This window comes from Carassius auratus, unplaced genomic scaffold, assembly GCF_003368295.1.
Source record: "Carassius auratus strain Wakin unplaced genomic scaffold, ASM336829v1 scaf_tig00001591, whole genome shotgun sequence".
NCBI lineage: Eukaryota > Metazoa > Chordata > Actinopteri > Cypriniformes > Cyprinidae > Carassius > Carassius auratus.
The window spans coordinates 783,074-809,112 of NW_020523372.1; the positions used below are offsets into that span (position 1 = coordinate 783,074).

A 26,039-nucleotide genomic window follows, 5' to 3' on the forward strand; every position below is an offset into this window, starting at 1 on the left:
GCATGTTGTCTTTAGAAGTCAGGTCTCACCAGAGGGAGAACAACAGGGCAATGCAAATATCCTCAACAGGGGAGATGCTCTCAGGCTGAATGAGATCTGTGTAGAAAAAAATAAAAAGAACAAAAAACTGAAGCTCGGTAAGCTATGATAAGGATGCAACCCTCGGCATGGGTCCGGGTAAACATCTTTGGTATTCTGTGGCCAAATCTTAGCATTATAACTTTATTAACTAGGCATATGTCTACAGTGCAAACTTGAGCCTGGTATTAATCCAAATAATGATATTGCGTACATTGTTTCATAACACAGCCAGTCTGACTGGCCACTTCTGTAGTCTTGATGCCTCGTTGGGCCATTAAAAACACAATACAAAAAAGAACTGGCAGTGTCAGTAGTTTAGCAAAGAGGCGTCAAACATGTTCGTAAACTATCGGCTCCTGGGCTCATTGGTATTCAACACCACCATTTGCCCCAATTCATCTGCATCCTTCTCTTCCATGGCAACAGCAGGCGGGCTATCAGGAGGATCTTTGATATAGGTACATGCTGGTACAGAAAAAAAAAAACAAAAAAAAAAAACACTGTGTCATTTACCTTTGGGTAGGACTATAAAACATATCCTGCTGGTTCTTGCATTGTTTAGGGAAGTCTTTGTAAAACTGGCTTCAAGCTTGTCTTCATTCGCATGTGGTCCAACCTCCTTTTTTATGCAACTTTTTACATATTAAGCTGAGACCGGTTTATTATTATTATTATTATTTTTTTCATCTATTCCACAGACAACTGTTAAGCATATGGTTAATGGCGTGAAGCTGTTTTTGTCCTTTTTATTAATTTATTTTTAAAAAATCAGCATGTTTTTAATGTTTATTTATAAAGGCAAATAATAATAATAATAATAATAATAATAATAATAATAATAATAATAATAATAATAATAAAATTATGAATACTATATATATATATATATATATATATATATATATATATATATATATATATATATATATATGTGTGTGTGTATGTGTGTGTGTGTGTGTGTGTGTGTGTGTATATATATTTTTTATAACTATTTAAAAGAAACATAACTCCATGGTACACAGATCTTTGCATATGTGTTTTAAACTTTTTTTTTTTACTATTACTTCAACGACACATTAAATGTGCACTTTTATTTATTCATTTACTTATTTATTAACTATACAAAGTTGTGTGTATATATATATATATATATATATATATATATATATATATATATATATATATATATATATTAAGACATAAATAGTGCTTACATGAGATTCCAGTTATATCAGTAGCATAAAAACCATTTTATTTTACATGGAGCGGGTCACCTAATGGTCAGTATGGGCGAATATGTTAAGATGACATGGCCAGTCAAATATAATTCACTTGATCTCAGTCACTTTCTCTTGTAATAAAAAAGGCACGGATAATAGTGCATTTTTTGATAATGAAAAATTAGCTTTTGAATTATGTATTGTATACCTATTTATCCAGCATGTAAAAATCTTCAAATAGGCATCAACAATTGTTGACAATACATCTTTGCCTTTCCAATGACAGAAAAATGCTACTTATTGAAACATTTGAATGACTTTCCAGCCATTAGATAAGAAGCCACTATACATATTTCTGAGGACTTTGTGTTTTCAGTGCTGTTAAGTGGCACAAGCGAGACCAACAACCTCCACACTGACTCACACATGTAAATCAACCTTTACACTTAATTAAGCACAATGGGCCACATCAAGGTCATGAATTCTTCCTTTATAGCCGCCTATTGACGAAGCATCTACTGCACTGCCAGCGTCTGGCTTTCACACCCTGCTTCATATCTGAAAACCCTCGAGGGGACACTAAAAATGCAAGGACAACCTAGAATAAAAAAAGCCTTTATGACACTTGTGCTGTATGGTTTTGAGTTCACAAGCTATGGGTATTCATTAGCAAGATATACGGGGAGATAATTTCACCCTGGAATCTATGTGCTTCTCTAAAATTGCTCACGCTGTCAGAAATTAGTGCCTATATGCCTTGTTTGAATTCTCATTTAACTACACTAGAAAAAACCTTTGCAAAGGGTTTGCCGACATTTACAGAGACATGTTGGAATAGTCTATTTTTGGGTAACATGCTGCTAATGTTCCATGACAATCTGATATCCTAATAAACCTATCTGATCCAGTCAAACAAGATTACAATCCACACTGTACCGTATTAAAGACTACTCCTCACCCAGCGCAGTATAACTGAAAATCAAGTGGAAAATGGAGTTACCACATCCATGCTGGCTTACAGACGACTTAAATATAAAATATAATGCAGTAAAGTTCTTAAAACCATACACATATGGAAAAATAATTAGCGGTGTTTGCTAAGTGATGCATCGCTATTAGTATTATTTATATGAAGAGCTTTGAGTGGAAAATCCAATCGACTGAAGGCTCCGGAATCCCATAAAGAGTTGGGAAAGGCTCTTTTGATATGGGACAGTAACTACCTAGCAACCACCCAAAACACATTGGAAACTGACATGCTAAAATGCTTTGAAGACCCTAGAAACCTCATAGCAACAGCCTGGCATCCATCCATCATACAGGGTCATTTGGAATAGACAGTCAGTGCTCCATCTATAATCATACTCCAATAAAATGTTCTGGTTTTGTATTTTCATTTTTGTTGCATTATGTTAAATTGGACTCTCAGAAAAACTGCTTAGTAAAGTGAACTCTGGTTAAGGTTTGAAGCACCCTACATGGAGTTTAATACTCTTGTCCTTGAGGTTCATAGAATGAATAAATGCCTCCAAAAGACTTTCAAGGGTAAAATGTTATAAATTAATATAAGAAAAGACAAAATATGTGCTGTATTGCTTTTCTGACCTATAATTCTTTGTGGAGCGGACCTCTGGTCTATAAGATGTTGCACTCAACATGCAGTCAGGTTATTTGCCCAAACTGTTTGTCACATGTCTGAAATGTAATATTCGTTCAGCTCTCCTGATACCATTGATACTTATTGCTGCAGGAAACCCATCACACAAGTACTGAGTTAGTGTCACATCAGAGGAGAGTCTCATTTTCAGAGTTTTATAAGTTGGTCAAAGTGAAATATTAGGAGAAGGCTCAACTGAAATACCACTACACTCTTATATTGTGTCAAATGGCAAATGTTATTTATCAATCAATTGAATTATGTAGGGTTTCCACATAGAATCCACAAAGAAAACATGGAAATATTGGATTATTATTATTATTATTACAAAACTACAGTCTTTGGAATTCATTAATCAACTTGCTCTCAAAATATTTAGAAGAAAGTTGAAACTAATGAAATGCAAAAACTCTATGAAGTTTCATGAGTAATACAAGTTTAATCATTTTCTCTGGGTTGATAAATAGGATCACTTTCAAACCCCTTAAGATCTCATGTTTGCGGTCTGAATGGCCCAAAGGAAGCACTATAGTGTCTGTTTTACAAAGTTCATGGGAATTGGCTTTAGTCAACATTACTTTAAATGTATGAATGTGAGGTTCTGAACTTTTGGAGCACTTTTCAGTACAATCACAGGCGCCCAGACACTTCAGCACATAACAGCCCCCGCTCTAGTCCGGCTGAAAGGATGAGTGTGTTTGAAAACGTGTCTGAGGCTGTCTGAAAAATATCAGAATGTAGTCAGTCACTCAGACTGCAGAGACGAGGCGCAGATGGCCCTGAAAGCTTGAGGTGCTACAGCAAAAAAGAAAACTGACTGAACAAAAGACTGAACATGAGCTTTTTCCAATGTATTATATGTACACTAGTGTGGAATGCTGTGTAAACTGGGCAGTTTTTCCACATTAAAATGTCATATTCAATACTTATTATTTTAGGAAAGAGTATAAATCATGTGGACATAGACCAGGTTCAAGGTGTTTCTTCTAAGATGTTGTTTCAAACACTGCAGTTGGATTTGGGGGCCAAATTTAGGATTTAAACAAAGCAAAACAGAACCTCATAGCAACACGTTAGTAAAAACATTGCATTGGAATCCTTGGTCTTAAAGGGTTACTCCACCCCAAAAATGAAACTTTTGTCATTAATCACTTAACCCCATGTCGTTCCAAACCCGTAAAAGCTTTTTTTGCCGTCGGAACACAATTTAAGATTGGATGAAAACCGGGAGGCTTGTGACTTGTCCCATTGACTGCCAAGTAAATTACAATATACTCTCTTCTGTGTCAGCCGCGCCACATGGATGCACTGTTTTCTTTCAAATAAAAGCGTAAATACACATAGAAAATTTATCCTTGTGGCGCGGCTCACACACAAGAGCATATGCTACGGTTATGTGGAGAAACACAGAGGAGATGAATTGTTGAATAAAGTCGCTATTTTTGTTTTATTTGCATACAAAATGTATTCCTCGTCACTTCATAATGTTACGGTAAAACAACTGATGGCAGATGGACTATTGTGACAATGTCTTTCATACTTTTCTGGACCTTGTCACTGTTATTTACTTGGCCTTCAATGGGACAGTCACAAGCCTCCCGGTTTTCATCCAAAATATCTTCAATTGTGCTCCGAAGACGAATGAAGCTTTTACGGGTTTGGAACGACATAGGAGTAAGTGCATAATGAGAAAATTTTCATTTTGGGATGGAGTAACCCTTTAAGTCGTTGCATTCAGTAATTCAGTCATTTGTTTAAGAAGAAATGCAACATTACATGTGCAGTCTAATAATAAATGGGCGAGTTTCACATTGTAATGGACATTATTGCACAGACACACAAAGGTAACTGAAAGGCTGCCTTTTCTATTTTCTTTTTTAAAGCAAATAATAATTACAAAAATCTTTTAATAAATGTAAAACATTTTAAATTAATTTGATGTCAATTTATTCATTTATAATAATTGACTTTTTACGTACCTTTTATGAATATGATTTTAATCACTTGACATCACTAGTGAATTGCTATTGTGTATAAAATCTTATTTTACATAAACTGTTCTTCTTCCTTAAAACTGAAATGGCTTGTCAGCCATTCATTGTTAAAGTTATTATTTACACATTTGATAATAAGGAACACAAAAGGCACTCATTTCCCTGAATCTCCGAAATGTCAGTGTCGACCTTCTGTAAAGGGCTCAATTCCAAGGCACAAAGTAAAACTCAGCTTTCCAACCTTTAGATTAATCTCGTTCTTGGGAATGTTTTTTTTTTTTTTTTTTTTGTCTGGGTGTCTACCTCAAAGCATTTTTTAAACTACAGCAGGATACAGTTCATTTAGTAGGACTGGTGAGAACAAACCTCCCTGTGAGTAACAGAAACTGCTGCACATTTTCAGCCATCGATCTTTGAGATGACATCACTGATACATTCTCTTCTGAAGAACGACTGCAACATCTGCTGTGACGGCCACACAAATGGGAACTGTCCTAATTTATATCGCAAGAAACGGAGGAATGATTCTCAATTTTAAAATTAAACATTTCCAAATTTACCCTTGGATTAGTTTTTAGTTGTTGAGTAGTCCACCCAAAAATTAAAATCTTACTCATCGTACTCATGTCCTTCAAAACTATTAAGACAACATGGCTGGCTAGATTACTTACAAATGGTAGTCCAATACTGAATACAAATTACATGATGAAAACTGTAGTTAGTAGCACAATCTGGATTAAACATATTGTAGTGTGACTATATTTTCTTTACTTTTATTTTGTAGACTTGAAGTGGATTATTGTGTATCGATAAGAAAAACTAAAAAACTAAGAGAAAATATTGCTTTCTTTTCAGAATGATTTTGAAAGAACTTTCTTCTGCTCAGCAAGCCTGCATTTATTTGATCAAAAATACAGAAAAAACTGTAATATTGTGAAATATTATTACAACTTAAAATAATAGTTTTCTATTTGAATTTACTTAATAATTAATAATTTATTCCTGTAAAGCAAAGCTGAATTTTCAGCATCATTACTCCAGTCTTCAGTGTCACATGTAACATCAGTCGATCACATGATCATGTAGAAATCATTCTAATATTCTGATTTATTATGAGTGTTGGAAACAGTTCTGCTGTCTAAAATATTTGATGAATAAAAGGTTAAAAAGAACTGCATTTATTCAAAATAAAAAATAAAAATTCTAATAATATATATTCTAATAATATATTTTCTTTACTGTCACTTTTTATCAATTTAACACATCATTGCTGAATAAAAGTATTGATTTTATTTTAAAAAAGAAGAAAAAATACTGACCCCAAATTACTGACCAGTAGTGTATATTGTTATTACAAAATATTAATATTTTAAAAACCCAGCTTCTTTTTTTTTCTTTTTTTTAATTCATCAAGGTATCCTAAAAAAGTATCCCATGTTCCAAAAAAATATTAAGCAGCAGAACTGTTTCCAACTTTGATAATGAATCATCATATTGGAATAATTTCTAAAGGATCATGTGATAATGATCCTAAAAATCCAGCTTTGCATCAGATAAATAAATGATAATTTAAAGTATAATAAATTTAAAAACAATTATTTTAAATTTCAATAATATATCACAATATTAAAACATTTTCTGTATTTTTGATCAAATAAATGCAGGCTTCATGAGCAGAAGAAACTTCTTTCAAAAACATTAAAAATAGTAATGTTTCCAAACTTTTGGTTTGTACTGTATATATATATATATATATGTGTGTGTGTGTGTGTGTGTGTGTGTATAGTGACGTGAATATTATGCTAACATCTTTTGAGTTCTACAGAGAACAAAATGCCATACTGATCCAGACAGAATCGTCTTTTTTAGGTGAATTATTCATGCAATTGTAAAAACAACTTCAGTTACAGTAACTGAGACCTGTTAGCTAAACAAGTTAACGTGGGAAAGCAAACTGTTTGTGTGATTGCTGTCGCCACTCTACTGCTATCTTGATTTTAGTCATCTAGATCAGTGATGTTGATCAGAGATTCGGGAGTAAAACAAAAGAGAGAAGATGAGTAACAGGGATGCATCTTTTCATCTTTGTTTTCAAAGTTCTGAGGCGAATCCGCAACCCCATCTCTTGGCTCCATCCATCAGTCTTGATCGAATCTTTCAGACTCGAAACAAAAACAAGAGAAGTGAAACAAAGATGGTTATAATAGGGGCCTGTATCTCTTCACGATATCACCCCCTCAAGATCTTTTAAACAAGCGCAGTACAGAGAGCCCGTCCCAAACGCCAGAGAGCCAAATCGTAAATATTCCAGAGCACAATTCTGTTTAGATTTGATATGTGTTTTAACAAGAAGATAAGGTGTAAGGTCTGATTCCAGTGGGTCTGCTGTGACCTCCTGCTGCTGTACCCATCATTTCACCAACCAGCTTGACACCAAACAAGATAAGAGAGAGCCAGAAACACAGACACAACACGCACAGACTCATGTGGGCTGAAAACCTGCAAACACTCAGGAACCTGTAATAAGAGATGGTCTTCATCACTGTCAATTTAAGCAATGTATAGTTGTCTTCTCAGCTGAAACTGTCCCTGAAAGAGCAGGCATTTCTCTCTAATGCCATCAGTGTTGAGGAAGCAACTTTGAAACTGTAGCTTGCCAAGGTGCAAATCATTTGGCTTCAACTTACAGTCAAACTTCTCCTGAAAAAGTAGTTGGCGAGCACTAACAAAAGGTAACACACTCCACAGAAACTGCTTAAGTGGGCAATATCTGAGTTAAAATTATATTGAATTGAATTAATCTTTACTTAAAAAAAGAGTAGTAATTGCTATGTTTGGTCAAGGGATATCCTACAGTGTCTGTTTGTTGTGGTAAACTAATTTAATATGACTGATACCACATGAAGCACATTTAAGGGTCCCTTGAAAAGCATTGCGAAAATAAAAAGGAAAAATGCTGTGTTGTTTGTCTAAAATTCATAGATAGATAGATAGATAGATTATATAGTTCTTTAAAAATAGGCAGTATTTATCTTGCACAAAATAATGAAGATTTTGATTACTTAAATCATCATTACCGAACTTACTTAATGTTGTAACTTCAATAAAAACTATTCTGGAAACTGACAAACTGTTTTCTGTCCTGAAATACCCACCCAGTATGTTTCCTTGAAATGGTCTTTGTAGTATTTTGACAAAAACAGACCAAAGAATGTTTTAATTTTAGCTTTACAATAACATTTTTTCAATCTTTTAATAGCTTTTAAAAAACATTTACAACCCAGCTGTTCAAGCCCACTACTAAAACAGCTGAGCTACTGTTGCACTACTCAAAAATGTAGTTAAGTTTGTATTGCTGCCATTTTTAGTTAGTTGCTCCCCGACTGAATGCCACAAGAAGAATTTCAGTCTCTTACAAACAAATGTCCATCCAATGCTAATCTGCTTTACGCAGCTGATTAGAGCTAAATGCAAAACAATGCAAATGAATTAGCAGCGCGAATGAGTTTCAATCACTTTCTCATCAGATCACCCACACCCAGAAGTCTATTATCCCGAAACCATGCTGCAAGCTACACTACAAACAAATTACCAACAGACACCAATAACACAATGTTTTGTATCATCCAGACTGAGCGGGAAGAGTAAGAAACACAGTAAACGAGTAACGTGTGACTAGCCCTGTTTGATTTTTGCATGACAACCACCAATCATGAGGCAGCTGTTATGAGGCTTAATCTATTAAAACCAGCGTCTCCTCCCGGTTAAATCCTAATGAGGATTTAAAGAGCTCGGCTGCAGGGGGCCGTCGGACAACAGACACACCTTGCTGAGCGGTCTGCCCCCGACCTGCTATTCTCCTTTCTTATCATACAGATCAGGAGGAGGGCTGATGAAAGACGGTGAAGACGAATGCGGGCGTATTGACCCCCCGGCCGCTCGGCATTATGGGAAGTCTGATCCCTCAGTCTGATAGAAAACCCCTGGGTAAGAGGAAAAACAAAAAGCAGGAGACAAGAAGAAGAAAGACACAAAGAGAGCCGTGTAGTCTGAGGTATAAAACCCAAAACAAAGGAATCCGAGATCTGGATCCAAGATCTTAATAAAGAAGCTAAATGCGGGGGAATTCAGATATATTGATATTGAAGGAACGTCGATATGAACAAAAAGCCACAGGGCTGAGGCTGAGGGGAATTGGCTTTAGCTGCTCAAAGATAATCAGTTTCGCTAGTTTAAATGTGTAACTGCACAGATGGGATTTTGAGGCATGTGAAAGACTTGTCCACACTTGTCCGTCTCTAAAGAGAACGGCGCATTTTCACAGCAGGATCCACGTCATTTAATCAGACCCTCCGGTATGAAACAAATCTGAGATGAATCCTGCACATTAGCATTCCCTGCAAAAAAGATACAAACTAAAAATGATACCAGCCCAAGTTGGTCTGCAAGCCTGACTGAGCTGGTTAGGCTAGTCTGTTTTGATGATTAAGAAATAAAAAGGGTTCGGCACTTCTCAGCTGGTCAGACTTGGTAATCAACTAAAACCAGCAAATTACTTTAGTTTAGTTTATTTACTTTACTATTTTATTTGTATTATTATTCAGCAGGTTTAGCATTAACATAATGGATCTCAATACTAAATAAAAATAATCAGACCATAAATATATTAAATTAGATTATTTTGAGCCTGTCCTCCAACAAAAAAACGACAATGTAGGTCATCTGTGCAAGCATTTTATACAACCTATATTTACGTTTTAAAGTTAAGCAGCCTCTAGCGGGTGTAAAAATAATGACAGTATCGCGTTGGGTCTGTCGTCATGAAATGACGTATAACGTCATGAAATGACGTATAACGTCATTACCAATCAAAACACACGTTTATTTAAATGCAATGTTTGGGCTTTTTACACCGATCTAACAGTAATTTGTACATATTTTACTAGGTTGCTTATTCGTTCGAATGATCACACCTAACCCCACAGAAATCATGCTAAATTATAATTTATTGAGCATATATATTTTCGTGCAAGTCTGTTCCCTGGGATCGAACCCATGATAGCATGATTACATATCAAAGTATAATGCAATAAGCTACCAACTTAACTACCCGAAACGCAAACCAGAGTGCAAATAACAGAGTATAAAACATGAATATGTAAACAACCTTTTGCTGATAGGGGCGCAATTGTAGTATACGCTCTGATGGGTCATATTTCGGGGATTTGGACAAACGACCTATACGAGCGTATTGGTTGGAGGACAGGTTGATTATTTTTGTTTCATCCGCTGAAAAATACATAAAATCACAACACAAATCACATTTTTTCCCACTTTTTTTCCCCTAAAATACTTGATTGACACTTGAGGAGACAAATGCGCAACCCCATCAATCAAAGAAACCGGAAAGATCCGCTCTAATTCTGTCTGTGTGTGAGTTCAGAGAGACCAGCGGCCCAGAGACATGCAGAAAGGGACAGAATACGAGAAAGACAGACATGCGGGAGGGAGAAAGACCGTGAGAGAGACGTCTAGACGAAAACAGTAACAGAAAATGTAAGAAACAACAACACGACAAACCTTGATATGAGCGGCTCCCCCAAACAAACAAAAACAAACAACCAAGACAACCAGCCCAACCTAAAGTAAGCAGTACGGTCTATCCTGTCTTTCTCATGATACAACACAGAATGTATATTTGTGAACTGACACAAGCACACACACACACACTCACACACACACAGCTATATATAGAGCTGCCATTTTAGACGTCCCTGTGACATATTTTTACTGTTAATCAGCAGACATTCAACCGAGGTGTTTAAAGAGTCGAGATAGACAGCTCATTTCAGTCAGAGAGACAGATGGCTCATTTCTGACAGAAAGACAGACGGCTTGTTTCAGACCGAGAGACAGACAGCTCATTTCAGTCAGAGTTTGAAGGCAAGAGGGACAGCAGCTGTCCAAATAAGGGGCCCATTTGAGATGGAAAATATGATTTTTAGGTTACACTTATATAGGGAGGAGTGTTAACCTTTGGGGGATGATTCCAGTGTAACAAGGGGTTGAAGGATTGTAGTGGGCGATATAACCAGAATTGTATGTTACGGTGTGAGTAATTTTATAACAGGGGTCCTGTGTATTTAATGATATTATATATGCATTTATACCATTCAACCAGAAAGAATTGATGTTACACATATGACCACTAGTTCAAAGAACAGCTTCACTGCAAACATCATGAAACAAAAGACTCAAAACAGTACAAAATTGCAATGCTTATGATGTTAAATGACATATGTATCGCTGTTGACTTCTATATTAAGTAATAAATAAATAAATAAAAAACTTCCCTCTGAAATATCCTTACTGATGCCTGGTCAACACAGATTACAAACTGCATATTTAACTTGCGTTTTTATATTGAGAATGCAACAATACTTAATAGCAATACTTAGGAAATTTAGCATGTGTAGCTGGAAGCATGCAATATGCTTTCTAAAGATCGATCGGCAGAGGAAAGAAAACTACAAAGAATTTTACATTATTAATATGCAAGAATGTGGGTCATTCTCAGTGTTATTGAAGTATCGTTATGCATATTATATATTAAATACAGTGTTTTCAGGCAATGCTTCTATTAAATTACATATTTGTTGAATGAATGCCATGTAATTACACATAAGTGTTGTAAGTACAAAGTAAGTACAAAGTGTTGGCAGATTTCGACCATCATGTGATTCAGCTCTAACTAATGGTCAAAGTTTTCATCCCAAACGGCAGGATTTTTCATTTCCATATGCTTTGGAGACATGCAAATCACTGACCTACAGTCCCCTATTTATGCATATCATGTTTCAAATCCGAAAATCAATAGGCATGACCTTTAAATATCTAAAAAGATTGACCAAATATCCAGTTCTGAGTTAGAAACCACAGCTGAAATGGAGGAAGCATAGGTCAAGATTGCAATCGAGTTCCACAGCAAAAGAACACCAAGAAAGGAAACTATTCACTTGATGGAAAACTGGGCTGTGTATTTCCCTAATAACGGATGGAGGTGAAAGTTATCTCTCCGTAAAGCAAAAGTTCAACCTTTTAATTCTGTTTTGTCAAAAGGCTATAGCCGCCAAGAACGCAGTTAATTCTGAGATGTGTGATTTGGCTGTCTGGAAGTCACACAGAAGCTGTTCTGATTTGAATTAAGATGGAGATGAAGTATTTTTATGAATACAGGCGGGTGGCCGCCGGTCGAGGCCACGGTTCCCTGCTATTCGTTCTGAATGAGCCCAAGGCAGCAGGACACAAACGGATATTATTCAGTCCTTTCCATAATTAAAAAAAGAATGGCTCATATTACTCACAATCCTTACCGGCAAATTGGCCAGACATATAAAGCAAAGCTTTCTTTCAAAACTACTTAGTCCCATCGTGAAATAATCCAGTGACAGCGCGTTCAAAGAAAAACTGTAATTGCTGGTAAATAATGACCTTAATTTACCAGCAAATAAACCTGCACCTTATTACTGTACATGAATGAGTCGACTTGAGTGCTGTTGACTTCTGTAGTAAGTAATCCCATGCACTAAAAAAAGAAAAATCCTTACTGAGAACAGAAACATGCTCTGTGAAAGTCACAAATGCCTGATCAAAGCAGATTACAAATTACATATTTAACTTGCATTTTTGTATTCAGAATGCAACAGTGCTTAACAGAAACTGAGCATGAGTAGCTAGAAGCATGCACTAGGTTCAGGACTGTATGCTTTCTAAATATCTACCGGCAGAGGATATAAAACTACTAAGAATTATTAATACTCAACACTGTGGGTCATTCTCAGTGTTATTGAAGTATCGTTATGCATATTTTATATTAAACACAGTGTTTCCAGGCCATCTGTCCCACAATGTTGTGACAGTTTTGTTTAGCTTTTAAAGTTCATCTTAACATGACTCACTCTTGTGAAGCAGTAAGACCGCTCCGATTATCAAATAAGCATTAAGAGCTCAGACTAATATAGCATTCAGCATATACAGCCCTGATTTATTTCTATAAGAGCACAACGCCACATTTCATGGCATTCGATGGCAGACATACTATCAATAAAACGGCTCCACAATACTTCATCACTGCTTTGCATTTCGGCTTCATAAAATACCAGAAAATGCAGCTTGAGAAGATGCACAGAATACAAATGAGTTACATCCGAACTTATAGACAGTGTTCGGCCCACGAAATGAAATCAGAAAGATGAGATCTGAAGTTTCTAGGATATACTCGAGAGAAACAGGGAACAAACCCTCAAGCAATCAATCTTTCAAAGTTTCTGCACAAGTGAAAACTTCCAGCCATGGCTATGGCAGTAACCCATTTAATTCAATTATAAAAATGCATTAAAAAGATATTACGGCAGGGACAGAGTGTAATGAGGCGTGTTTACTTGAGGATATTGTTTATAATGAGCAGTTGTAGGGTTTAGGCCTATAGTTAGAACAGGACATGAGAGTAAACAGACAGAGATGAGATGAGGGAAAACTCGGATACACTGTATGGTCTTTCTTTTAATTTAACCAGTAAGAAAACGAAGGCAAGCTCTGTGTTAATGCACACAGCTTCCCAAGAACCTCAGGCCATCTGTCTTGAAGGAAACAGCCATCATTTATCTGAGCTTTCAGAAATGGTGTCTGTTTCAAATGTCCACCAGATAAAAGAACATGCACACAAAATAACAGCATGATTCCGACGATATTACGAAAAATGTGTAATATTTTGAGAAGAAGAAAAGTCTTACCGTCTGAACTCTGTACAACCGTCAAGACGAACACCAGGCCGCAGAGGACCAAAGACTTCCATTCTGAACATCCCATCCTGGCTCTGACTGGACTCTCCGCTTTCCACATGTCTGGGTCGAAATCACTGTAGTCACAACGATCCAGTGAAGTCACTCGGAGAGATAACCATCATTGACCTCCGAGCCTGCAAGAAAACCACAGCGGACTGTCAGTGTTTGGCTGTCGATGAAGAACTCCTCAGGCATAAAAACTTCCCCCTTTAACTGCTGCAGTCTCGCTCGCCTCAGTTCCTCCAAAGGATTTGTTTTTTCTTTTTCAATTCATCCCAGGAGTAGAAACCCTCTATTGGAAGGAGACTGAGACCTGAAACAGCAACTCCCGCATTACAAACATGCCATTTACCTCAAAGTTCGTCTTTATCTGACTCTCCTCTCCCAAACCTGTTCCACTACCATCCTTTTCTGAGAGGAAACAGGTTGTTCGTCCCCTTAAGCTACCGGTGGATATTCTCCAGCCGAAGAGGACTATGTCATGTACAGTATCTCATCCTTTAAATGTTTTCCTGCTCTGCATGTTTACACCCTCCACCAGCCTCCCATAAAACACACTCACGGCCTCATGGGAAACATCGTCACTCCAGTAACGAGCCACTTAGGAGCCCATTAAAAACAGTGTGTGCACCCCCTAGGTTTCTTAAAGATACACTAAATATATCACACCACCCTTTAATACTTCATCACATTACAGGGTAGTTCCTCATGTCTGGGCAATGAAAGTATTGGAATTTTTGCTTCTTGGATATATATATATATATATATATATATATATATATATATATATATATATATATATATATATATATATATTAGGGGTGTAACGATACGCGTATTCGTATTGAACCGTTCGGTACGACGCTTTCGGTTCGGTACGCGGTACGCATTATGTATACCGAACGGTTCGTTGGAGTAATTAATTATATTTGAAAAAAAAAAAAAAAAAGAGAGAGAAAGAAATATAATGATATGCGTTCAACAAGGTAGCCCAATAACCCAAACAACGTAACAGGCAACGCCCCTGACACTCCCGAAGAAGAAAAAAACACCATCTTATATGTTTATGTTAGGCTACTCAGCAGGCGCTCGCTCGCTCAGTACGCGCTGAAGGCTCGTTGCAAAATAGCCAATGCGTTTAACAGACTAGAAATGAGAAGATCCTCCAATAACCAACAGGTCTGGTGTTTGGGTGCACTTTGGATTCCCTTTAAGCTATAATGGTGATGGCAAGAGAGTGGTGGATAAAAAAACAACGGTATGTCGCATCTGCAACATGACAGGGTACACCAGCGGGATTACAAAAAAAAAAAAAAAAAAACAGCGGGAATATCTGGGATATATGCGTCAGTACTATCTGGGAAAAGACGAAAAAAAGGAGAAACATGCACGCAGCAAACTATCCCTGCAGCATTTAGACACTATAGCTTACAGGGAATCCAACCCAAACACCAGACCTGTTGGTTATTTTAGGATCTTATATTTCTGGTCTGTTAAATGCATTAGACATTTTGCAACGAGCCTTCAGCGCGTGCTGAGTGAGCGAGCGCCTTAGGGGCCGTTCACATATCGCTCCTAAAAACGCGTGGAAAACGCTAAGCGCGTTTTTCTCCTCCTTTCCAAAGCGCTCGGGCAGAAGCGCTCATCAGGCGTCTGTCTTTGCTAAGCAACAATGACGTGCTCTCTCCATGAGACGCGGAAATTTCAGCGAAGGATAAATGGATTTGCAGCTCTAAAAATCGCTTGCAGTAGCTCTGCTACTGAATTTATTTCAAAATTGCAATCCATATACAACTATGATCAGCTGATCCTTCATCTTGGCTGAGCTCTCAACGTTGTTACGGGAAAGGATGAAGCTGATTGGTTGGTTCTTGTCACATGACCCGCGGTGCGCTTGCGGCATTCTGAAAAGTTGAGATGTTTTTACATTTTGCTGTATCTAAAACGTATCGAACCGAACCGAACCGAACCGTGACATCAGTGTATCGTATCGAACCGAACCGTGAATTTTGTGAACCGTTACACCCCTAATATATATATATATATATATGTATGTATATATAGTCATGAGGTGAGAAAATGTGATTAAAAACATCAGGAGTCTGTTTACATTAATATAAAAGAGAGGGGTTCACTGTAATATGAATGTCTGTATTATCAGATGAAGAATGTCTAAATGCTAATGCATTGTCTTAAACGTATCAAGGTTATGGCCTTCTGTATCATTAGCATTCAAGAGTCAACAATGCGGCTGTAAATAGTAAAGTCATATTGTTGTTTTATGTGACGGCGTAGATATCTTATACTTGTAAAATCTTGTCAAGTGTAAAAAAAAAAACAAAACAAAAAAAAAAATTATGGAAAATAGAACTTGTCAACTGTAGGACTTCTCAAAATGAGACTTAGTCACTCCAATGATGTCACTTCATCTTCAGTCATCTTTTCAAAGAACTGTTCAGCACTATTTAATTTTCATGTAGTTAACGGATTACTGTTTTATTTTATTTATTTGACCGTTCGTTTGATTGTTTGTCCTTCAAACTAAAATATGTGTTCACTAATGTAGAGTAACATGGCACAGCAAGCAGATTATTGGATAAATTAATTAATTGCTGATCACTAAAACATATATTTCTGAATTTAAACTATCACCCGTCATGACATTCTTTCTTATGTGGAAAAAAATAAATAGATGAACAAACAAGATATATTTTGAGAATATATCAGAATGGATGTCAATGTGGACCAAAATTGTTTGGTTGCCAATATTCTTCAATTAAAGCTGGGACTGAGTTGGGTCCCACCTAGTGGCAAGTTCAATCCTATATGAAATCAATGTGGGCAATTGAAATGGGGCCATTATGGAATCCTAGATAGAGAGCCCATTTTTCAGCCCATTTCAAACCCAAACGGGTCCCATATGTTAGCTATGATCTTCTTTTTGTGTAAATGATTATCATTATTATCATATCACAAATAATGATCATTTTTGGGTGAACTATCTTTAAAAAATAGTTTGGCTTTAAATTCATTTGAAATATACTAAACAAAAATGCTAAATATGTACCATCATCACATTCAATATGTTTTTGAATTCATATATTTAAGCTGACAAAACAATAGTTGATTATTGTGTTTGGTTCACATTAAATCTTTCCATTTAATGGGAATACTGAAATGGTGGGTGTAGCATTATTAGCATTAGCTTCGGCAAAATGACAGCACAAAACAGCAGAGCCTCCCAGCCTACTTAGATTCTGAAATATAGAACTGTATTTACCCTAAAGTCATCTGTGTTGAGTAAAAAAAAAATAATTAAAAAAATTGACTAGCGAAGTCGGTGTGGTGGTGGCTCACAGCAGGTTAGCTGTGAAGAAAAATAAATGCATAAAGGATGAGGGCTGATCCCTACATAGTCAAGGGGTGTTAGACTAAATCAACGACAACAGCTCCGTACTTTCATATCTCCATCTCACGCTGTGAGCGGTTAACATGCTGATCAGTCTCCAGAAGCGGAGCCTTGGACGAAGGCGGCCCGTCTGACTCCCGCGCTCCTCATTAAACGTGTTGAGGTCTCTCCCCTCCGCGGGAGGCCTTATCTCCCTAAGCTGCGGCAAAGACCGCCGATCAACACCTGTTAAGTGCTTCAAACAAATACTGCCGTTCCAACGCCGACGCGGCACAGCGGGATAGCCTGTTGTCGCTGTTCTGTTGTGCTTTGTGTTTGCAAATCAAATTAAAAACTCTAATAATGACAAATTAAGACAGCAACCATTTATCTTCAAAGGATTCCGGCCGGGGTGTTTGATACCGGCTCTCTCTTTGATTACGACCTGCCCTTTACGGCGAAAGCTTCGCAAAATTGTGCAGCTTACGTACAAACCAACAAAGCTATATAAGGGATGTGATCGATGGAGAGGTCCAGACCCAGAAGGCTTTTTCACAGCTGTGTACATCTGCTCCAACAGACTAACAACACGCAACAAAACAGTTGCATGAAATAAAAAGAGGAACTTTGAAAGAACATTCCACTTCTCTGGGTGAGAAGAGAGCCGTTCAAATCAGACCTGAAAGGCCAGTTTGAGATGTTAATGCCAAAACAGAGAAACAAAGGGCAGATGTGTAATTATGCGGCCGTCTTTCTCTCAAGCGGGAGTGAGACCCACCGGAGAATAGAGGAGGAGTCATCCATTCAGAGGGGTGGGTGCAGGAATAATGCACGAGAGGCAAGGCCGAGGGGGGCGGAGGGGGGTTTACAAACTTTACAATGCGAGATTGACAGCTTGCAAGTCTCGCTTGACCTCTGAATTAACCCCCAAGCTTTCAATGAACTACAAAAAGAGCCATGAGATTGATAGTCAAAGAATATGACAAGTGTATAAAAAATGGACCCATAAACAGGGACACGCATTCACACAATGGACCTCGAACACACCAGCGTCGGACAAAGCACACAAGCTGACAAGCTAAATATTCATAAATCATGCAAATCATGAAACATATCTTTTCCTTTAAGTCCATCTTTTGTATCGTTTTAAACATTCCATCAGACTTAATTGTTAACACTGCGAGCTAAATCTTGTGAAATGATGTTGGCATAGACCTAACGCCTTCAGAAAATGTACCAGAAGAGTTTAAAGTAACTTGATGTTGTTGTAATAACGTAAGAAAGTGAAAGAAGAGGAGACTCTAAAGAGTTTACATCTCTAAAAGAGAGTTTACTTCTCTAAAAAAGGCTGATGAAATCAGTCAGCATTTTTATTATTTATATAATAGGTTCTTTAAAAAGAGAACAACTTTCAAGTAACAGGGTTGACACATAACCTGGAGACCCTACCTCAAGACTTACTGAGAAATATAATATTTAGAAAATTTACATGTAGTTTTTGGAAGCACTGTTTGGGAAGGCAAAAAAAAAAAATACAAAAATAAAAGACTTACTGGCTTTTTCTTAATGTATGTCTAGTAAAACGTGCTAGTAATGTATTGTTATTTTTTTTATCTTTGAATGAGGGACACAAATGACACCAGTTTTCCAGACCAATAATGCACCATTAGCCACATGAAAATTCGCCTCTGTGACGAGTTTGTTTTCGATGTTTTAGTATTCGTGCTAGAATATCAGGTCAGTGATCAGATGACAGTGTCCCATCGAGACAGAAACGCTAGAGGAAATCAATCAGCGGTCCAGGGGTGGGCCGGTTAATGCACAGCCACACATGAGTCATTCTGAACACATCCTATTCAACTCCACTGTCATGCGTTCACCTTTGCCATCTGGACGCTGTCGGTTGTGTACATTTTAAAACCAGAGGACAAACATCATGATATAGGGGTGACGGATGTATTAAGGTCAGGTGGACGACAATGTCAAACATTAAATGAGCAAATGACAAAAAACTCCAAATGTTGCTGTACACACAGTGAATTAGAAATGGCATGACGAGCTAAATGTAGAGGACAGGAAAAACAAATTAAAAAAATAAAAAAATAAAATTGGAACACAAAAAGAGGCATTCTGCATTGTTTTTGAAGCTTTCATTGCAACTGGATGGACAAGAGTGACCAGTGTAGTTCCTTAAAATTTCTCTCGTTGTGCAACACAGTCATACAGGTTTTTATCAACATAAGGTTAATTCAAAATGACAGTGATTAGGTAAACTACTCCATAAATATATATATATATATATATATATATATATATATATATATATATATATATTTTTTTTTTTTTTTTGTTTGTTTTTTTTTTGTTTTTTTTTTCTTCAAGAACACTGTTTTAAAACTGCTTCCTGCAGTGCTATTTAGCGCTCCGCTGCTATTAAATCTGCATTGCGGCAGCCAAAAAAATTATGTTTTATCTTTTTGTTCGCTCGCTGTCTAAATGAAATAAAAAGTCTGGACAATCAACAGACAGTAAATATTATTATTATACAATGGGTAGCACTTTATTTTACAGTCCTGTTCCTCATGTACATACTATGTACTTATTATAGTAATCACAATAACTATGTAATAACTAGGAACTAACCCTGAACCTACCCCTAAACCTAACCCTACCCCATGTAGTTACCTTGTGTTACCAGAACTTTCTTAGATAAATACACTGTAAGTACACTATAAGTACATGTTAGTACACATACTGTAAAATAAAGTGCAACCATAAAATTAATAACGATGTCAAGGTTTTTTTTTTTTTTTCAAAATAATAAATAAATAAATAATTACTCATGAATAAACCGGTCACGAGACCAGATCCATCAAAATGACTAAAGGACTTATTAATGAAATCATTAACGATCCAGATTCAAAACATTGATTCAAATCAGAATAGAAACCAATATCAGTCAGTTCCTCGCGGCTCCTATTCCTGCGTTCACAAGCACAGCTGGCTTTTACACCAGAGATGCAAATGTAGCATCTTAACTGGCCATTTAGCTCTGTGTTTAAGACCTGGAAAAGATACATGAAACCCTGTGTCTCATGACCATGCCTAATCTGAATAACTGCTTTAATGAAACTACATAGACACGGTATAGAGAAACACATAATGCTTTGAGTGCTGGTAAAATACTGCAATCACTCTCTGTGAATGAAATCTCACCCTTTTTAACTTCTTTTCATCCTTCACTCAAAGAGGATGCTAAGGCTCCATTAATCAGAGCAATCAAAGTCTCTATCAAGCCGCCACACAAGCAAAAAACCAAACCAAAACTAAGAACCAGAGCAGATCCAAAGCCTTCAGCACAAACTAGAGCTTCTGGAGAAGTTGCTGGAAATAGATTCAACGGTCCCTTTTTAGTAGAGATTACCGAACACCACATTCATACCCTACAGGAAGGGGTTAGTTTACTCATCTATTCATTATTCTTATACACCGCTTTCTAATTCCGTCAGTAAATGACATGCACACCGGTGTAATAACGTGCAGAACGTATCAGAAATCCTATTAAAAAGGCACGGTGTCTCTCAGAGACGATTATAATGGGCCTCGACTGCTATGAGGAAGTTAGTTTTAATACGGCCGTCACATATTGTTAACAGTAATTTTGATGTTTTAGTGGACAAGGAGTGGATTATCTGAAAATGAAATTTAAAAAAAAAAATGTCATTTCCATTAACTGATAGCGCCAAAGTCCCCCTTTTAGGTTGCAGACGATAAGGAGGATTCAGCCCCGTCGTGTTTTCTCGAGATGCCTCTGCCTTTTTAACGGTAATAGAGTGACATTAATACGGGGAGACGTAGAAGAAGGTCAAAAAAAATTCTGAGGACCACCATTATACAGGTATCTTACACGGATAGCACCTGCCAATCAGAAGAAAGAAGTCCTTGACACTCCATGTTTCCCCTTCAGCTGGGATACGGGAGGAAAACACACTTTCTTTGGCAGCAAAATGCACTGAGCACTTCACACAAATACACTACACTGTGGAGTTCCATGCCTTTATTAAGGCATTAGAAGAACAAACAACTATTTGTTTGTTTAATTATTTAAACTATTGGATCTGTTACATAATCTACTGCGTAACAAGAATATTCAACTCATTTTAATAGCATAAATTGCATGCAACCCTGTTATACTGTACAATTTAGCCCTTTTAGTTGCATATAATGCAACTGCTTCAAATTGTGACATTCAAAAAATAACATATATTGGGTCATTTCTAAACGTAAATAATCGTATTCATTCCAATTTACACAATTTGTAGCACTGACTTTATTTGTCAAGCGAAACCATTCAACGGTACATTATTTATTTAAAATATGTGAAAAAAGAACAAATGTGTAAAGATTCCGTTTTCAATATAAACCGATCATTAACAACAATCCAACATTTTATCATAAATTTAGCAATAGGCTAATTTTGGCTAAATTTCAACCATGTTTTAACTTTACTCAGGCACAAAATGTAGTAACAGGACAGCAAAACTTGCAATTTTTTATTTTTTTTTTAAAGCATATTCAATATTTATTTTGACAATTTTCACTGACTATTCCATCAAAATAGGGGTTTCAAATGAAACAGAGACTTATTTTTAAAGCCCTATTCTGTACCATATTTGTGGAACAGGCACTTCACTGTGTTTTTTCATCAGTGGCAAACAGGGCCACAACATCTGTCTTCATGCCACAAAAGGAGAGCTGCCCAGTGTAAGAGGTCATAAAATATCAGGAGAGAGAATAGAGACAAGAAGAAGGTTTCTGCTACTCTCACAGGCTCATCATCTCACTTTCAGCAAAATGCATCAATTTTTAATTCCTGCAAAAGCAATGAAAGCACTGTTGCTGTCAAAATGGTGCAAATGCACGGGTGAAAATGCGTTCATGTGTGTGCCGGTGTGTGTGTGTGTGTACGTGTGTATACACAGAGGGACAGTCACAAACACGGTCTGTCATTTAGCATGCTCTGTTCAGATACATCCAAATGCCTGACCTCACCAAAGTGCTCTCTTCTTGTTTTAGTCAACATGAAACAACATCCACACATTGTAGATAGATAGATAGATAGATAGATAGATAGATAGATAGATAGATAGATAGATAGATAGATAGATAGATAGATAGATAGATAGATAGATAGATTTATATAATATAAATATGTTTACACACACACACACACACACACACACATATATGTAAACAATATATATATATATATATATATATATATATATATATATATGTTTACATAAAAATGTAAACAAAAACCTTTATGTAGGATGCAATTAATCGTGCTTAATTTTTTTGCTAGCATTCATTTTAAAAATATATTTTTTAATAAGATATTATATTTTTAGTATAAAGAGTGATTGAGGTCAGCCAAAATAAATATTAGTTTCATAGGCAGAAAAGGTGCTACATTTTGATCAGATATTACAAAGACAAACTTATTTTGCTTTATTATAACACACACAGATGAGGTACATAAAAAAGAATCAGGAACATGTATAAATAAAGTAAATAAGATCAGTTTATATTTCATGTCAGCCTTTTATGTTTTTATGTGTCTGTCCTTCACTGCCATTTACTTATTGAACACCATTTTACACACACACACACACACACACACACAGTCCAGCTTGTCTGTCTGCGCAGATACACAGCATCTCCTTCAGACAAGAGCAGTTGTGTGAGCATAACGCCTCCTCTGTCCCTCTATTAAGCACCAGATCATCAATTATTCAGCACCATCGTGAGCCATTATTCAACAGGATGATTAATTTTTAAGATGGCAGAAGGGAACACAAAACATAAAGTGAGGGGCATTAAAAGAAAGTCTTGAATGGGTGACATTAAAAGCGGAGTGGCGAAGAAACCTACCGATGATTGATTTGGCCAGGTTGATTGATCGATTTCATATGAGAAGAAATGATTTGGAGATGTTTTGAGCTTTGATAGCTCACACGCTAGCAGAGACGATTCAGGATTCGGCCACAAACCACAAAGTCGTTTAGACGCTTTTAATTAATGGCCACTTACTTTAATTAAAGTAAACAAGCTAAAACTAGAGAAGGGTTTTCATGAACGTATAAATAGTCTACTAAGCACTTAAATCCTTCAAAACACTTTTTTCTTTTCCTTTTTTTTTTTTTTGTTGGGTGTGTGACTTCTCCAGATTTCAACAAGCAAACTGGCGTGCTGGTGAGAACGAGCTCGACAGTAAATCGTTTCAAAATCGGCAGACAGATAAGGAGGGAGGAGTTTGTTCCCGGCGAGCAATCAACTGTCAGGTCTAAATCTCTCCTGACAACACAACCAGCAGTTAAAGCCTCATGCTAAACCTAATGCTACGATACTGACCTTTTCCAAAGACGCCATCAAAATCATTCATTTTTGAATTCAAATGCGCACCTGCTTTTGCATGTGAAATATTAGTGTCGTTAATGCACGTGAAAACCGAATGCTAATTTTTACCATCGCAGAGCCTCTTCGCCGGCCGAATTGTGTGTCTTTTGTGTTGCTTTTGTGTCGCTATAAGCATTTGGTTGAAAAGTGAGAAAGCTAAACAGTTTAGGAAAGGAAGTGACTTTCATTTTACACCCTCGCCTCCCACAAGCTCAGCTGAACAGTCGGATGCTTGGCAAAGAGTCACGGTGAGTCGACACTCTGCCATTTCTGTGGTTAAACAGGACGAACTTGTGCTCCTGCAGGTTTTGCTTTCAAATTCTCCATCTCATTATGATCCTCTGCCTGGTATCTCATTTTTATCACAGTTTGGATCATAATTAACTCTATATTACTTCAATCTTGCTCTAAGACCTCTAATAATATATATATATATATATATATAATTTTTTTTTTTTTTTTTAGTTTAAGATTACAACTCAAATGGAGTGGAAAGTGGAAAGATGACGTTTTTTGACTCGCTAGTATAATTGCCTGAGCCATATGTTAAAAACGGGAAACTTTCAAGTGTCTAATACGTATGTATGGCTATGCAGTTTCAAAACTTCAGTAATTACTTTAGGATTATGAACTAAAAATGATGTCATTTTAAATCTAGTGAATGGGAAAAAAAACTATAATGATTCAAATCTGGAGGAAAGGAGCCATGCACTGAGTCTCTCGCATGGCTCTAGTTTGTTTGTGTGGTGATCTCTCATTGTGAGCTGTTAGGCTCAAGGCTCTGGAGTAGAAAGCCATGAGAGATTGTGTCTGGATCGTTAGCCTCATTTACATGTGTTAACTAACACTGTGAGCAGTGGAACTGAGACGCAGCTGTCCCTCCACTAGATTGAGACTGAACTCATTTGACCCCCTTACACTTCTTAAACTTTTAAAGAAAGTTGAAAGGCTAATTGCCAGTTCTGTGTGTTTCATTCGAAACACTGAAAAGGCCAATGCACATGCCAAGTGTCACAGTCATGTGACCGCGGTAATGTCTCTCCTGTCAAGCACCACAAATGACAATCAATTCGGTCTCCGTACGCATTCAATATACTCTTTATTATTTAAAGGGTTCATCGGATGCCCATTTGCCACAAGTTGATATGAGTCTTTGACTATGATTCTGACCCCGCCCCTCTCTGCCGAGCTGCTCTCTGAGAGACGGTAAACTTTAGCCGCATTTATCATTTAGCTAACTAGCAAGGTATCAGGAAAGGCGATTTGCAGAGAATCATAAAAAAAGTATACTCACTTCTTCTTTAGGTGAGGCTGGATAACAAATGATTTGTGGCACATTCCTTTCACAAACAAAGGTAATCCACTGCATCATCAGCGGCTTAGATGTCGGGAGTAAATAAAAAAACTGCTGTGTTCATTATTACATCTAACAACAAAACACATCAATGGTTTAGGAGTCATTCTTGTCTACATCTGCTCCAGCGTCAAAACAATGCTGGAGTAATGATAGCTCACTCAGGGCGGGTCTAAGGTTAGACGCCAGTCCAGTCTGTGCTGAAACGCTACTGTCAATCAAAAATCGTGGGAGGGGCCTGTCGGTGTGATGTCACACAGACAAGAAGCTGAGAACGGCTTGATTTGAGAAAGGGGTAATGATTTTAGTAGATAAAAAAAAACACAAAAATTATTTGTTATCATTATATGGTGGTTGTGTACACACTGCCAACACACATGTATGTTCAAACATCTTGTAAAAGTGCATTTCACATCAGATGAACCCTTTAATAATAGTAATAATAACTACCATGGTGAATTTACCACAGATTAGCATTGTTTGCTAATGTTACTAAATCAGTCCAGTGGTTCACAATCAGTGTTTCACAGTGAATTTTTATTTTTTTTATTTTTTCAGAAATAAGTTATTTTGTCACCCAGATACTTAGGTTTGTGCAGTGGCTTTAGGGCTGTTTGTTATCAGTAGCAGAAAATGGCTTTATTGTTTCGCTAGTTAGCAGATCAGAGAATGTAAACAACAGCTATGGCGGCTGCGTTTTCCACACAGGTTAAAGCTGCACATTAGCACAGGAGTCAAACAGACACCGCTTGGAGTGACTGAAGAGTTTGTGTGCTTTATCAGCCTGACTGACTTTGTGTGCTCCTTCAGTCCTTCAAGCGCACACGTAACACTGCGCTGGCAACAATCATAATATGACACCATGTTTTCTTGCCATTTTCTTCCTGTTTATAGTGTAATAAATGCATGATGGGATTGGGAACAGTGGTTCGCTGGAGGGTCTGAAGCTTGCTTTGTATACCAGTTGCGAAATGTCTTCAGGAAAGGTTTGGAAAGCCTCGTGAAATGGTTTCTCAACCTCATTCTGTTTATTTACAATCCGA

At 36.9% G+C, this 26,039-nt stretch overlaps 1 protein-coding gene across 30 annotated transcripts in view; it reads right to left on the reverse strand.

Annotated features, from left to right (window-relative positions):
• Positions 1-26,039, reverse strand: part of LOC113069371 (adhesion G protein-coupled receptor L2-like) — a 103,056-nt gene that overhangs the window by 65,104 nt on the left and 11,913 nt on the right. For all 30 annotated transcript variants that reach the window (XR_003279711.1, XR_003279712.1, XM_026242395.1 and 27 more), the window contains exon 2: positions 13,745-13,929. Coding sequence is in view for 28 of the 30 variants with exons in the window: in XM_026242395.1 (XP_026098180.1) it covers positions 13,745-13,853 (109 nt within the window). In the remaining 2 variants the exon portion in view is untranslated. The remainder of the gene's footprint in view (positions 1-13,744; positions 13,930-26,039) is intronic.